Here is a 14,638-nt window from a genome sequence, read left to right on the forward strand (position 1 = left end):
CAAAATAAGCAATAACTTGTATCTACAAGACTGCATGCTAGTCATTGAGAAACTAATTTAATGTGGTCACTGTTAGGTTCATCCTGCTTATAAAGGCCATTGTATGTATGAGATTTATTTGACTGAAGTAAAATGATAATGCCAAAAAAAGGAAAGATTTTTCACATTTGCAGGAAATGAGAAATACATCTAAAATAAAATTCTTGTTAGCTGAAATTATCACAGTAGATTTTAAAGCAACAAAGCAATAATCCACAACAACATCATTCTAGTTATTCTCTCAGCATTTATTTGAAATAACAATACTTTCCATTATATAGTTTAAACATTAAGCAGTAGGGAATTGTCTTCATTTCACATCATCCAGTACTGAAGTGGCACATTCGAAGCAGCACATTAAACCTCTGATAGAGTCTGTACAATTTAGATAAATAGAACTCTGGATAACTAAACTAACAGAACTTCTGCAACTGTTACCAAAAGAATGCCAAGAAGCTAGGCACAGCACTGTACACACCAAGTGCAGGAAGGAGGAACACAGGAGAACCAACTAAACAGATGGGAAATGTTTTTATATATACAGCCACATGTCTTCAATTGCTCAACAGAAAAATAACATGTTTTATTTTGTCCTCATTGAGGAGAGAGTATGCACAAATGATGTTCAAAGAACACATGGCAGACAGAAACAAATGAAATGAGGGTTGTGTTTGGTTGGTTACTGTATTCCTCAGTGAATGAGTTTACAAAGGATATCTGGTGCTTAAGCAGCAAGGTTTTGTGCCAAGACTTGACAAGAAACATTAAATAAATGCCAGTTTTATTCCCCATCTTGCCCATTTACTGGCATTTTGGTGAGCATGCTAAAAGTTCCTGAAGGGCAAATTCAGGTGGTTTGTGGTCCAACATTTCTACTACAGGAATCCCCATTTGATAGCTTACAGTTTACCTCTGGAGGGAAATAGGCCTTTTAACGATAATTAAGAATATAAAACTTAACAGAGAGCAGCAGGACACACAGTACAGTGCTTCACTTTCTGAGAAACCAGAGGATCTACACTTATGCTCTCTCTGTGGGAACAGCCAGCCAGTTTGGTTGGAAGATACAATTCTGGTTAGTCAATGTTAGACCTGTGTGAACTGTATCATTAGGAAGGGAAAGATGGAATGGCAAGAACTTTTCCCTCTTTTAACAGAGAACTAAGACTGAAAAAGTAATACAGTGGTGATAGGCATTATCTTCCCAACACCACCTTCATTTCCTGCTACTTCACTATGAATTACCTGCTTTGCTTGCCATCATCTTCCCCATTTCATCTTACTAATGGCTCTGGTTACTACCAGGCCAGCACAGTCAATAAACTAATCCACGCTATGCTGGCTCAGAAGATACAACGCATCACCACCACATAGTATGACAACACGTAAACCAAAGATGCTCATTAGGAATCGGTAACTCTAACCACTGCAGTTTGCACTTGTAAGGTGTAAGAAGCAGCATTTTGAAAGCAGTGGTACTGACACAGCTATCTGTGTTTAGAGGTGGTAGATCAGCATTCCTAATTGGGTAATGGAACTAGAATATCGACATAATTGATGGGGAAGAAACCTGACTGGCCATGAAGCATCCCCTCATACCAGTTTTCATCAATCTGGTTAGTGAGGGTAATAATATCACCCTCTTTAAATCCCAGCTCCCCTTCATTCTCTGGTTCGAAGTCATACAGAGCTCGGCAGCATGGCTGATCCATGTGAGCACCTAAGGAGAAGGAACACAGAAACAACATGCTTAAAAATCTCAACACTTAAGAGTACCCATTTTACTACTGTACCTGTGACAGATTTTGCTGTTTCTGTTCTCACTAATATTCTGATGACAGTTCTTCGATAATACCTATATTTGGACTGCCACTCTTTGTTAGAAGACAATTATTAGCTTCTGACAGCCTTCAGTTAGTCTAAGTGCCTGCTGGTAGAAGACTGAGAATCCCAAAAAAATCAAGCTATAGTCAAGCCCAGACCATGATCAATTTGGAATCCAACTTTTATTTGTTAATAAAACACAAAAAATTAGGGAAAAGCTTTAACATATTTCCAGCTGGCAAAGAGATGTTTTGTCTATTTACGTCAGGTAAGCAGTGTAAGTGGTAGCTTAAAATGACAGTGAAGATATAACTGTGTGTTTAACCTTTATTTGGAAATTTCACTGGTACAGCTATACCACTGCTGCTAATCCTCTTAATTTTAGTATCACACTTCCAAAGATTTTTATTCTCCATTCCCACAAAACACTTTATTGCAGGGCCATCAGGATAGATTCAGAAAAAGATTGAAACTGAGAGCTTTCTAATATGCTAATTCAAGAACATCTAACCATAAACTCTTTAGGATAGCTAATGGATGTCATTATAAGTCATTAATTTGATTGGACTTTCACATGTTATAAGAAATTAACAAATATACTCCCTCTTCCCTCCCCCTGAAGTCTCTATAGCTTCAAGCCTACCAGATCCAAAATTGTTATTGGTCAAAATACTTAAGATTTAGCAGCACTAATTTGTAAGAAATCATATCCCCACCTGAATTTCCATAGTAAAAGTTCATGCACTTTCAGCGGCCTAAATGAATCAACACATGCCACTTCGCTATAATGATAGTTCTAAGAATATATATTCTATTTTTCATGAATACTGGCTTTAAGATTAGTAAATTTCAGATTAAAACATTCTGCATATTTGTTTTGAACGCTCACTCTGGTTAGAAGGCTCATGCTTGAGTTATTTTATACCAAAAATTTTCCATTTCTATGGATCTGAATAGAGCAAGTTTTTCAAATACCAGACTTAATTTACTAAATTCTACAGTGAAATCTTATTTTCTTTTCTTTACATAATGCTCAGAGTGTATTTTGGTTTCTTTATCATGAAGACTACTGTGCTGACATCAACAAGCCTTACAGTAAGCGTGTTTGGTATCCTCATTGCTACCAGCTGAAATTTAGAAGAAATAGCAAATAAAAGCTTTAAATTAATCACTCTAAACATATATTCAAGAATTTTCAAAGAAGGTGTACCTCTGAAACCAATATACACTTCCAAACCAAAGCCCTACTGAAGAAACTGTTAAATACTAACTTTTGAAGAGGGAAATATAAATGCTGGAGAGATACATGAACATCAGTCTGCTCTGGCTTAGCACAGACAAGTGTTCATGAGACTATGAAAAAGAAGTAAAGAGGAAAATTACGGGTGGAATGAGGAGAACTCTAGCATGCAAGACTCAAGCCACACTCATGCACAAGGAATCTCTATTATATCCTTCTCCTTGTTAGCACAGTGTCCACAGATTGTTAGGAGTTTGCAAGGCTGTGTAAGATTATTTCAAGTTGTCAGAGATAGAGATCTATTTTCTTTCTGTCTATATGTGGGAGAAAATCAAATATTCTCATCAGGATGTGATGGAAAGAAAGGAAATCCTGACTAAAGATCTAGTGAAAAACACCTACTCTTGCAAGGTGGAATGTGATAGCAGTTGTCACTGAGGTAAACTGGAATAACAAAAATCAGGGTCTGGACAGAGGCCAGTCCTCACTGCACCATGGGATAACAGATCATTACTGTGTAAGAAACAAAAAATAGGACTTCTGTGGTATGGCTGGTATTAAATAAACCATTCTTTAAGATAGTAATTATGTACACTCATACTAATGGTTAATCTTGCTTGTGCTGCTCCTACTTGGACAAAGCAAATAGCTCATATAGCATAGTTTTTCTTTTCAGTTATTTTTACTTTCAGTTTCTTTGTGTTATAATACCTGATTTTAAAAAGCAGGATATGGTTATGGAGGTCCAGCTGGCTTTAGGTTTCTGCATTGTTGCGGAAAATTTTCAGTTGTTATTTTGGTTTTCTAGATGCCTATTTTGTAAAGATCTGTATTTCAGGGTAATCTTCTAGGACAAAATAAATTTTTGACCAAACGACACATTTAAAGCAGTGGATAATCTATCTCTTTTCTCCTGCCTGAGGATATGAACACTTCCCAAAGAAACAACAGTTCAAACATCTCTCCTCTATATACTACCCCCATTCTCATTTTCCCTCATGGAAAACCTAATCTCCAGAACAAAGCATGCAACTTCTGCATGGACACAAAGCTCTGCCATTACCTGATGGTTTGGGTGTGGTGGCATGGGATATCCCTCCATTGTGCTGTGTATTGTCACCAGTCGAGAAATCCAGGCTCATACGGGGTTTGGGTTGGTACTCTCGCCTGGGCTGAGATGATGCCTCTTTTATTCTGCCAAAACAATCAAGGTTAAATGTCAACAGTTAATATCTTGTTAGCAGACAAGATGCACCAAATACCTTTATTTCCAAGGCTGAAATTCTTATCTGTAGTAAACAAGTTGAGTCATTTGGAGTGGGTTTTTTTGTTTACAACAGTAGTTTAAATTACCAAAACCAGCCAATGTGACTGTGCCGTGAAGTTGTTAATTCTTCATTCCTTTTAGAAACCTAGCAATTTGTCTATCTTCCTCTTGCATAACAAAAACAAAGTGCTCATAACAAAGAAAAACTTATTACATGACTATCAATGCTTAGAGAAGGGCTAGACAAACATCCCTGTCCCCATTTTTAGCATGACTTTTTGTTTCTAATCATTGCAAGCATTATTTATTCAGTTGACTGATGCCAACTCTTGTCATTTTGTAAGAAGACTCTGTGGGAATGTACTGACTTCAGCTGCAGACTTGGTTAATTTGCAGTTTGGCATACTTGTTTCACAAAGCGACAAAAGTCCACTCTTCCCTGCTCTCAAAATAACCATTTATTTATCGTTAATTTCAACTATTTCTTCTAATTGAGAAATCTAGAGTTTCTAGGAGAGGGTCTACTTATAGATTCCAGGGTAAAATCCAGGAAAGGGATGAACAGAATCAGAGCAGCTTATGCAGAACAACTACCACATGTATTTCTAATTCCACATATGAAAGAACACTTCATAAGTACTTACAAGACAAGTTGATTTTTCTAACATTTTCTATATCTGCCTTAGATTTGCTGCTGGTAGCACATTTTGATTTATCTATTGCAAAGATCTTCATCTAACTAACTGACTTTTGATCCCTATAACAAGGTTTTCCTCACCATTCAAAATACCAATGTTAGTCAGTTCCTAGAGAGTGCTTTTCTTTCACATTAAAAAACCAAACCCATAAGCAAAAAAAAACAAAAACCAAACCAACCAAAAAACCACCACAAAAAAAAAACAAACAAAAAACCAACCAAACAAAAAAACCACCCCTCCCCAAAAAAACCAACCAAACAACAAAAACTCCACTTAAATAATTGAAGTGGTCAAAATAAATAAAAAGCCTTTGCTTTGTTTCACTCATTAGCAAAATTCACGACAGTAAAATTTTTAAGAAATACTTAAACTAGTTCTGTTACACTTAATGCTTTCATGAAACACCATTTTTTTTCACATTATGAACTATAAGGTGACAGTTCTAGTGATTTGCTAAAAATTATCCAGAAGCTCAGCATGAGCCATGTTTCTTAAGAAAATAAATACCTCCAAGGAGACCATTCCTGCTTCCCAGCTCCTCTGTCATGATACTGTGTTGGGAAAAATGCATCCTCATTACACTTGGTGAAAAAGAGAGTTTTAAATAGTCTTTGCTGGCCTTCTAGTTTTTATTAATCTTACTGAAAATTTCCCAATGTTTGCCAAGCTCCTAATATTTCCCAGTTCCTGGAATCATGGCATTTTAAGGACATTTATGCCTTCCTACTAATGTGTAGAAAATAAATGAAATTCTTTCACTTGTACTTCCTGAAGGAAATCTTGAAGTCCAATCTAAATGGCCAAGAAAAAATAGAAGATAAGTGCATTTTTAAATTTTTCATAGTTTTTGCAGTCTATCTCATACTTTAAAAACATTCTTTTGTGACTCTTTTGCACATGACAGTCTTGGTATTTATAAGACATTGTCCATGCTGGGAGCCAGCATAAACAGGTTCCATTCACTCTTTCAAAGAGTACCCAGAAAATGGGCAGTATGTGCTGTACACATCACTGACAGTGAACAGCAACAAATTTGCTCAGCTTAAAAGTAAATAATGATTTATTTTCTGGCCTGTATAGTCAAAACAAAACAAAACAAAAACCCACAACCAAACTCCAGGGGTTATGCATTAGCTGCTACCTGCCTATCACCAGCAGGGAAAGACTAGTAGTTTGGATAGTGACACATCACAGTGCTCAATTTGTGTCCAGAGGTATGGACAAAGTATGATTTAGCCAGCAGCCTCTTTACAATTAGGGATGCAAAATGTTTAGTTCAACTGAATTACCATAACATTCTGATGAGAGGTCCTCGCAAAGATAAAATCATTCACAGCTGAAACTTAGTACTGACCAGTTAGCAGAAATTTTAAAATGGCAAAGGATCGCCTGAATTGGTACAGGAAGAGAAATCTATTGTAGACATATATGGCAGGTCTACAATACAGTTACATTCAGTTAATGGCATAATGTATGGACTACCAGATAAAACACCTGTCCCTGAGGAATTTTTAATGCTTCTATAAAGAAAGTGAATTGCAGTTCTCTTTTGCAAGTGCTAAAAATTGTTCTGTTAGCTGTTTAGACAGCACTGCAAACTGTATCCATGAACAGGCAGCATGACAGCCTACCCACCAAAACAAGTGCTGCTCCTAGTCACAAAGACTTTAAGACTCAGAAGTGAATGAGGTTTTCAGGATGCATGCTCTGAGAAAATGAATACTGATAGACCCGGCAGTATTAGCAACTTGATCTATACTAATGACATCAGAAAACAGCTGCCTTTGCAGAGTACGTGAACATTATCTCCTCTTGGGAATTATATCCAGCTTTTTCTAGGAGTCTGCCAGAACCATATTAGTAGAGAAAACTTCCCTGAATGTTAAATTTCTTTTAAGAAGGATGTGTGTGTGAGAAGCTAATAAAGTTGTTTTGATGGAAACAAAAATTCTAAAGTAAAAATGATGAGACTCTTAAAAATGATGTTGTAGGAATTCTGATAGCATATGCAGTTATACAAATGGGGATGGAACAGATTGCTCAAGTGCTGTATCAAGTTTGATCTGATGATAGGAAGAATATTTAATACAGTTGTTAATAATGAGGATCTCACTACTGGTTCAGGAAGACCTTCAGGTAGATAAGAATGCAACAAGATACTCTTCTGCAAAACCAATTTTTAACATCTTCTTTCAGAATCAGCACACTTTGCGAATACATGCACAAACCGTAAGGAATCCAAAGTTGTGAGTGTCATTGAGTTCAATATTTATAAAAACTTTCAGTTAACTCATGTTTGATAGCTTTACTGAGCTGAGGTGCTTTCCTGAACTCAGAAGTAGATGCATCTCCAAAACATTTGAATATCAGCTTGCAATCATCTAATGAAACAGTCATTGATTTCATTAAAGAGCAAGTACCAGTTGAGAAGGATAACAACATTGCATTCTAGTCATAGGTTTTCTACCTCTGTAAAACAAACAAACTATTCAAGAAACTTACAAAAAGTGCATTACCTATCTTCCAGTTTAGAAGTAACTCGCTGTAGGATCTGTGTGGCCTGCTTGTGGTACTCCAGCTGGGCTTGCACAAGAGCGGAAAGCTGGCTCACTTGTTCAATCTGAAGATTGACATTGAAACATCAGATCTTAGGTGAATACTAAAAGCTCAGGCAATAGAGAATAAAGACACTGTCCACTGCAAAGGTAGTTCAACTTATCTCTCTAAAGTCTTGATTCATCTTTGCATTTAGCAGTAAATATTTACATATTAGTCTTTATTCATTACCACATCTGATTATGACCTGATCTGGAATGGTAACTGCAACTCTTCTCTGCTGATCATCTCTCCATGGCTGACTTGCATGAACAGCAGCCTACAGACCTACCACAGTCAGCAAACAATATGAAAGTAAAAATGAGACTGTAATGAGAGTATAATACACCTTCTCCCTCCCTGCCTTTGAAGGGTACAGAACCACAGGGACGGTGGTCATGCTTCTATTGTATTCTGACCTGTGAAGCAGACCAAAACAGAGAGTTTCTACAGACTCTGGGATGCAGAATAATTGCACTGAGGGCAGAGAGCATTCCACTTCATAAGGGAAAACACACCCAGATCCCCACTTTGTGGGCAGTGCAATTGCTTGTGGTTTTCATAGTGCACAATGCCACAATGGTAATGGGAATGTTTGTCAGCACTATTTGCACACATGGGTATGGACGTTACTACAAAGATTAAAACTACAAGCAAGTTATATTTCCTTCCTTTCAGTGTAGTTATATTTAATTCCTATGGAAATATTAACTTCTAGATGCAAATATTTTCAGGTTTGTTATAGCTTCTCTACAGCAATCTGGTAACAAAATGAGGAGTTAGAATAGGTGTGAACTTAAAATAAATCAAATAATTCACATCAACAGAAATACATAAAATTAATTTCCTTTTACTACATATTCTGTGAGACAGACCCCAGCTGACATGTTATAGAGATGTTTTTTCTTGCTAAATTTAACAATTTCAACATTAATTATAAATAAAACATTAGATAAACCTAGAAAATGCTCAATCTGAACCAATATATAAGCAAAACATATTCTGCAGAGTCAGATATGAACAGTTACAGTGGCTTTGGGTTTTCTATTCACTATTGCATCTGATTACAGCAGAGACCATTGGGTTATGAGTTCATAATTTCTGATCTTTACAGTCCTCTCATCAGCCCACACACTTGAGCAAAAGCCTTGGTCCCAACCCTACAATCACAAGTAAACATAAATAGTTATATTTACATAATTCTAAGAAGAAAGATACTCCTGTTTTGTAAGTAATGCTTTGCATTTAGGAAGCACAATGATGCTACAGAGGACTATCATACTCTAGCTCAGTTACCTATAGAATACCTAAAAAATTGTTCCTTCAAAAACATGCTGACCATTACTATAGGTTCTGAGCCTTTCCCTGTGTCCAACAGGGAGAAAAGTTGGACTATCTTTCTAAGACTCTGGTCAAAGATTAACAAGGGTTATCTCACATCCATCTCCAGAAGGTTAAACATGCTTGACTCAGCAATTTCTTTTGATTCATCAAATTTCTCCAGAGCTTGACGAAGTTCTTCATCAGGGAGCTTGCCCTGTCTTTTCTTCTTGTAATCAAAATCCAGGCGTCGACCCTCCATTTTCTTCAGGTGATGCTAAAAAACCAAAAAACACAAATGCGAGCAGACAATAAAGGACCTTCCCCATGATGCACTTTCCTGATACTGCATTGTAAGCAGATAGTCCATGCACACTTGGAAACATATGTTGTTTGTTGTCTACTAACCCCTTCCCAGAGGAGAGAAATATGGAACAATGAAATACGTGGGTTTACATATCATTTAAGAAGCAGCAACCTAAATGACAGACCAAGACTAATAACAGGCAACACAGAATGACAACTTCAATTGCCATCTCCATAAAAGATACATAGGTTTCTTGCTTTTTAACTCTGATGAGAATTACCTGTACACTGTTTTTTCACTAGATGTTCAGGAGACAATACTTTAAAAGCCCAACTTATTACAATTTTGTCTGTGTAACAGCATTCATAAACAAATCAACACAGAATTTATTTTTATCATTTCTACTAGATCACTACATTATCTTAATGCTATCTTATACTGAAGATTTCCTAGACTGTTATCTGACGTAATGTTCATGTTCTTCTGTTTAGCAGCTGCCACGTTCAACTGGCCAGAAGTTAATGCTACCAGCATGACCATGATTACTTGAGGTGTTTAAGTTCTCTCAGAAGAATCAATTTATCATGCACTATAATATTTATAACTACCCATTTTCTAAATGATATCAAACAGTCCAAGATATCTTTCATCCACATACATTTAACAATATGAAAGCCTTACTGAGCTGAGAAGAGCAGCTACTCATGCAGATAAATGTTTGCCATACACTAGAAAATGGCATGTGAACATTGGTACATCTGTTTTGTGGAATGAGCTTTCAAATGACAAGATTAGAGTACTGTGCTCTTGCCTGCATAAGACTGAAAAATTTGCCACCAAAAAATGTTCAAATTTTTATCTTTCCCTTTCTAATGCATCATCAAGAGATACAGATTGAAAGCAAAATTCAAGCCAAAAGAGACAAAAATCAGGTCATTTTCAAACCTGAATGTCCCATTTTAAGCAACACAACTAACAAAAATTCTAAACATATAGACAGTCCACACACTTGGCATTATTAAAATGCTGCATTGAGGGCAATACCTGTATTTCTCTCAGATCTTTATCATGGAGATTCTGAAGTGGATCAATGAAGTTTTGCTTCACTTCCATGTCTAAAGAGTCCTTGACTTCAGAAAGCTCCTTCATAGCTTCTCCTACATCAACAAGTGCTGGTCCTGAAATAAAAGATTCAGTCAAAATAAGTTCATTTCAAATCATCGTAGAATGAAACTGAGTCATGGAAACTTCATGGCAACTACAGTTAGTATTTCATTTTCGGTCTCAAATTTAGGAAAGACACAGAGGATGATGCACTACATGAAAGAGCAACATAGATTTTACACTCCTGCAGCCACCAGAGTTCACACCTTATAACACAGCTGAATTTGTGGTTCTATGATGTGTCAAGACAGGCTCCTCCACATCCCTTACTGTCCGTTCATTCCCCACTCTGTTGAAATAAATATGCTAGAACAGAATTGTATTTATTTGGTGGTATCATCACCACACTGCATTAAAAAATAGCTTAATTCGAATCTAGGTCTCCCCATTTCTATCAGTAAGACTGGTGACAGTACCAAATGTAAGAATTCTTACAAATTTCACAAAATTTTTTTTTAATGAAAGGTTTTTTGATGAGACTATAGACTTCATAGTACTACTACACTTCAGAGGTCTGCTACACAGACCACTCAAGTGTAGGTGTATGAAGATCACAAACTTCAATAACTCTAACTGCCCTTTGACATTTCCTCCAACACTAACTTGAGGGCCACAAAAACTACCACTGTGTTTTACTTCTGCTCCATAAAAAAAAAACCAAGAAGATCAAACATACCTCCTGGTTTGAGGTATAGGTTAGGGAGAAAAAAAATAAAACCAGTTTCAAAGAATGTGATGGGTCTGAAAACCAAAATATGTGAGAAATCAGAAGCTTTGTTTCCCAAGCAGCAGATGCCAGCAATGCACTGCAAAATGAGAGAGCCTTCCAGATGGGGACAAAGAATGACAAATAGTCATAATAGTTGCTATTAGTTAGGAATGTGAAAATAATTGTAGTATCTATTCTGCTGCATGGTAATGCAGTTGTCACAGAATATAAAGCAAGTTTCAGGAAGCAGATTATTTAGTTCTTCATTTTCCTTTTAAAAATGGTTTGAAATTTAATAAATGAGAGCCAACCAATTTAAAAAAAACAGTAGTATTTAGCACAAATCAAACTGCATCTGTCAAGCTTACTAGTGAATTACATAAAACAAGAAAGTACTTTTTCCATTCTGTATGTCTTTTTGTCAGGAAAACAATTTTATGATGGTTCAAATAGAGAAGAGGATTTCCACAGTCCTGTTTGAAGGTGTGTTGTCCTGTGTGTTTTCATGTAAAAATGGCCACAGAGAAGTCCACACAAACAAGACAGAAAGACAAAGTATGCTGTTGTAATGTCATCTTTTTATAATCAGAACTCTACTGCAGAACGTAGTTTTAAGAGTCAATTTAACATCTGTAACCCAGACAGCTGTAAACTCATTGGAGGGAGAAGCAGTAAACAGATAAGACAGAAGTGTTCATTAGTGCCTTAAAATGTGGAATTTGGTCAGAAAAAAAGGCCAAAGCGTATTAAAAATCTATTCATTTTTATTCCTTGCCTGCAATGATGACAGTAACAGTTGGTTTAACGATTATGAGGACAAAAGCACTTTGTTCTATATATGCATAGACAACAATAGAATTTCTGTACATGTACATATTTCAATCCAACACAGCCACAGTAAGTCCCACAATTTATGACAGAGAGCTAAAGTCCATGGGTCAAAATGGAAACAATTTGACTTCCATTTATACAAAAAGTTTCTCTAGTCGAAATCCTCAAAAGATACTCAAAGCAGGCCTAGACCAACTCTAAAGGAAAATCTGGATGAAGCAGAATTCTAAGGCTTCTTGCAGATGTTTTTCCTCTATAAGATTGCAGCCCTTTTATAATAAAAGCTGTATGAAATTTTCCTACCATTTTTATTGCGTTATAATGGAAAGGGAAGTAAACAAGTTACCAAAGTTGCATTCTTCACCAAGTTCTCGGCCAAACTTCAGCATTGCATCTGCCAGCAAGGCTTCTGCCTGAGGATAGCCTGGTCCCTTTTCCTGGCCTCGAATTTTTGACATAGTGTTGATCATGCTGAGTTTAGCTCTGGAAGCTGAAGAAGGCAAGAGACAGAGGTTAGAAGCATGCAATCATTTACCTACACAGGCATAAATCCATTCTTGTGTTTAAGTTTATCTGAGCAACTTAAAACCTATTTTAAAGATACTATGTAAGTTCAGGACTAAGCCCTGTTTTTCATAAATTATTTTTAGAGCAAAGGAATGAAATATTCTTGGTCAATACTGTTTTTATTTTTCTGGCAGACTAGAGAGGAGTCTCTGTCCTGAACTTCTAAGACAAAGTTTCCCTTGAAATGACTTGGACAGAAGAAAGCCCAGGAACACTCCCAAAATAGCATGTTTGACCTGTGACAGAGAAGAAAATCTTTACAATATCTCCAGATTAATCTTAATCTTAAAATCCCTAGGTACCAGATGGATACCAGATTGAGCCAGCCTTACCCTCAAGGAAAAGTCCAGACTAGTTACACTGAATATTAAACTGTGGTACTCCCCATTTTTTAACTGTTTGAAAATTTTTTGGCTGTAGAACATTAAGGAAAGCCTATGTCTCCAAACATTATATGCTGCAACCTTTCCAATGCTTTTTGCTTTTTATGGGGATTTAGGGAAATTCCTACTTCAATATGGTTTTCCAGCTGTACTTCATCTTGCATTTTATTTCAAACACACACCTGAAGAACAAATATTAAATGACACAACACAAATATTGCAATTGATGGAAACAAAGACAGCAAATATAAAAGAATTAATTTGTTTGCTGCTGTGCTCTAGTGAACTTTTGCAACTACACCATGTGAATGGCCTGAAGAGAGTGAATTGGTTAATGCCACTAGACTTCAAATTTGTCCAGCTAAATCCTACTACCAGCAATGCAGACTCAGAGCATGTTCCTAATCTACATTACTATGTGTGCTACTGGAGGGCAGCTATGAATTCTACCATTCTACCTTCCCCCTTGCAAACACTTGACTTTGTAAGGTGCTCTTAAAATTAGTTTTCCTGTCAACAAAACATTAGTAGTTCACACTGCTCTGTGCCGATTTCATTAGTTAAAACTCAGCCTTGCACACGTCACTTCAGCAAAATGAAATATTAGCAGACTGGAGTCAACAAATGTTTTTCATATATTTATTGTTAAAAGTGGATATCAAAAGAGAGATCTTGTTTCGGAGTAGGTTTCACTTTTCAGCCTTTGTATCTGTTCACACAGATACAAACATGGAAACACACAAAGGAAACTCAGGCAAGTCTCACAGTATTTATTTTCCCTGAAAACCAGCTATGAAAGGGCAACATATTTTTAACATTTAGTAGTTATGGTTTTTTTAGTTTTCCCACTACCCTTGAGTGCCATCAGATTATGTTTTTCAACATCTGAATTTCTTCATTGCCTTCTGTTTCTACCCACTACAAAACTACAGTCAGCAAACTTGCTGACTGTTCAATATAAGAAACTGCATTTTAATGAAGTTAAATGTCATTGAAATGATGGTGGCAATAAGAAAACACAAAAGAAAACAAGGCACAAAAAAACTTAGGGGAATGGAGGCAGCAAGCTGAATTAAATCACGAGCAAATGGAGTATTTTCATAGATTAAAGAAAGAAATATAAGAGGGAATATGAAAAAATGAAGTGGCTATATTTTGGACAGCAAGGTAAGAGTAGAAAGCAAAAGTTAGACAATGATGCATACTTCTTTATTTGATATTTCAAAACAGCATGGACTAGCTGATCTGATCACAGTACTATGTTATCCAAGTGTTTTCCAGGCACATGTTATTTATCAAGGAATGTGTTCTACATCTCAACTCCTCTTCTTCCTTCCAAACCCAGGCAAACTTTTAATTTTCTTTAAAATATTGCTGTTAAAGGAGGTTTTTTTCCTATTTGTGGCTTGTTTTGTGGTCTTTTTAAAATTTTTTAAATTAAATTCCCTCCCTTTTCCCAATGTAATATTCCTAATTTTTATGAAAATGGGCAAGCAAATGGGAAATACTAGAAAATTGCATGACCCATGTAAAAGGTAATACAATTGTAGGGAGGATTTAAAAGAGAAAAAAAATTATTTTATTGAAAAAATAAATTACAATTCTTCTCATTATAGGGAGCCCTTTTGCAACTGACATAAAACAATCTAAGACCATGTGAACGCTGAGAAGGTTTAGTCCTCCTTTCTTCCTAC

At 36.2% G+C, this 14,638-nt stretch overlaps 1 protein-coding gene across 1 annotated transcript in view; it reads right to left on the bottom strand.

The window, feature by feature from the left end:
- Positions 1-285: 285 nt before the first annotated feature.
- SH3GL2 (SH3 domain containing GRB2 like 2, endophilin A1) overlaps positions 286-14,638 on the bottom strand; it is an 89,741-nt gene continuing 75,388 nt past the window's right edge. The window contains exons 4-9 of the mRNA XM_058823312.1: positions 12,341-12,484; positions 10,335-10,468; positions 9,102-9,260; positions 7,585-7,688; positions 4,167-4,297; positions 286-1,759 (exon numbers count right to left, since the gene is read on the bottom strand). Of these exons, the coding sequence (XP_058679295.1) occupies positions 1,560-1,759; positions 4,167-4,297; positions 7,585-7,688; positions 9,102-9,260; positions 10,335-10,468; positions 12,341-12,484 (872 nt within the window). The 3' untranslated portion in view covers positions 286-1,559. The remainder of the gene's footprint in view (positions 1,760-4,166; positions 4,298-7,584; positions 7,689-9,101; positions 9,261-10,334; positions 10,469-12,340; positions 12,485-14,638) is intronic.

This window comes from Ammospiza caudacuta, chromosome Z, assembly GCF_027887145.1.
Source record: "Ammospiza caudacuta isolate bAmmCau1 chromosome Z, bAmmCau1.pri, whole genome shotgun sequence".
Taxonomy (NCBI): domain Eukaryota; kingdom Metazoa; phylum Chordata; class Aves; order Passeriformes; family Passerellidae; genus Ammospiza; species Ammospiza caudacuta.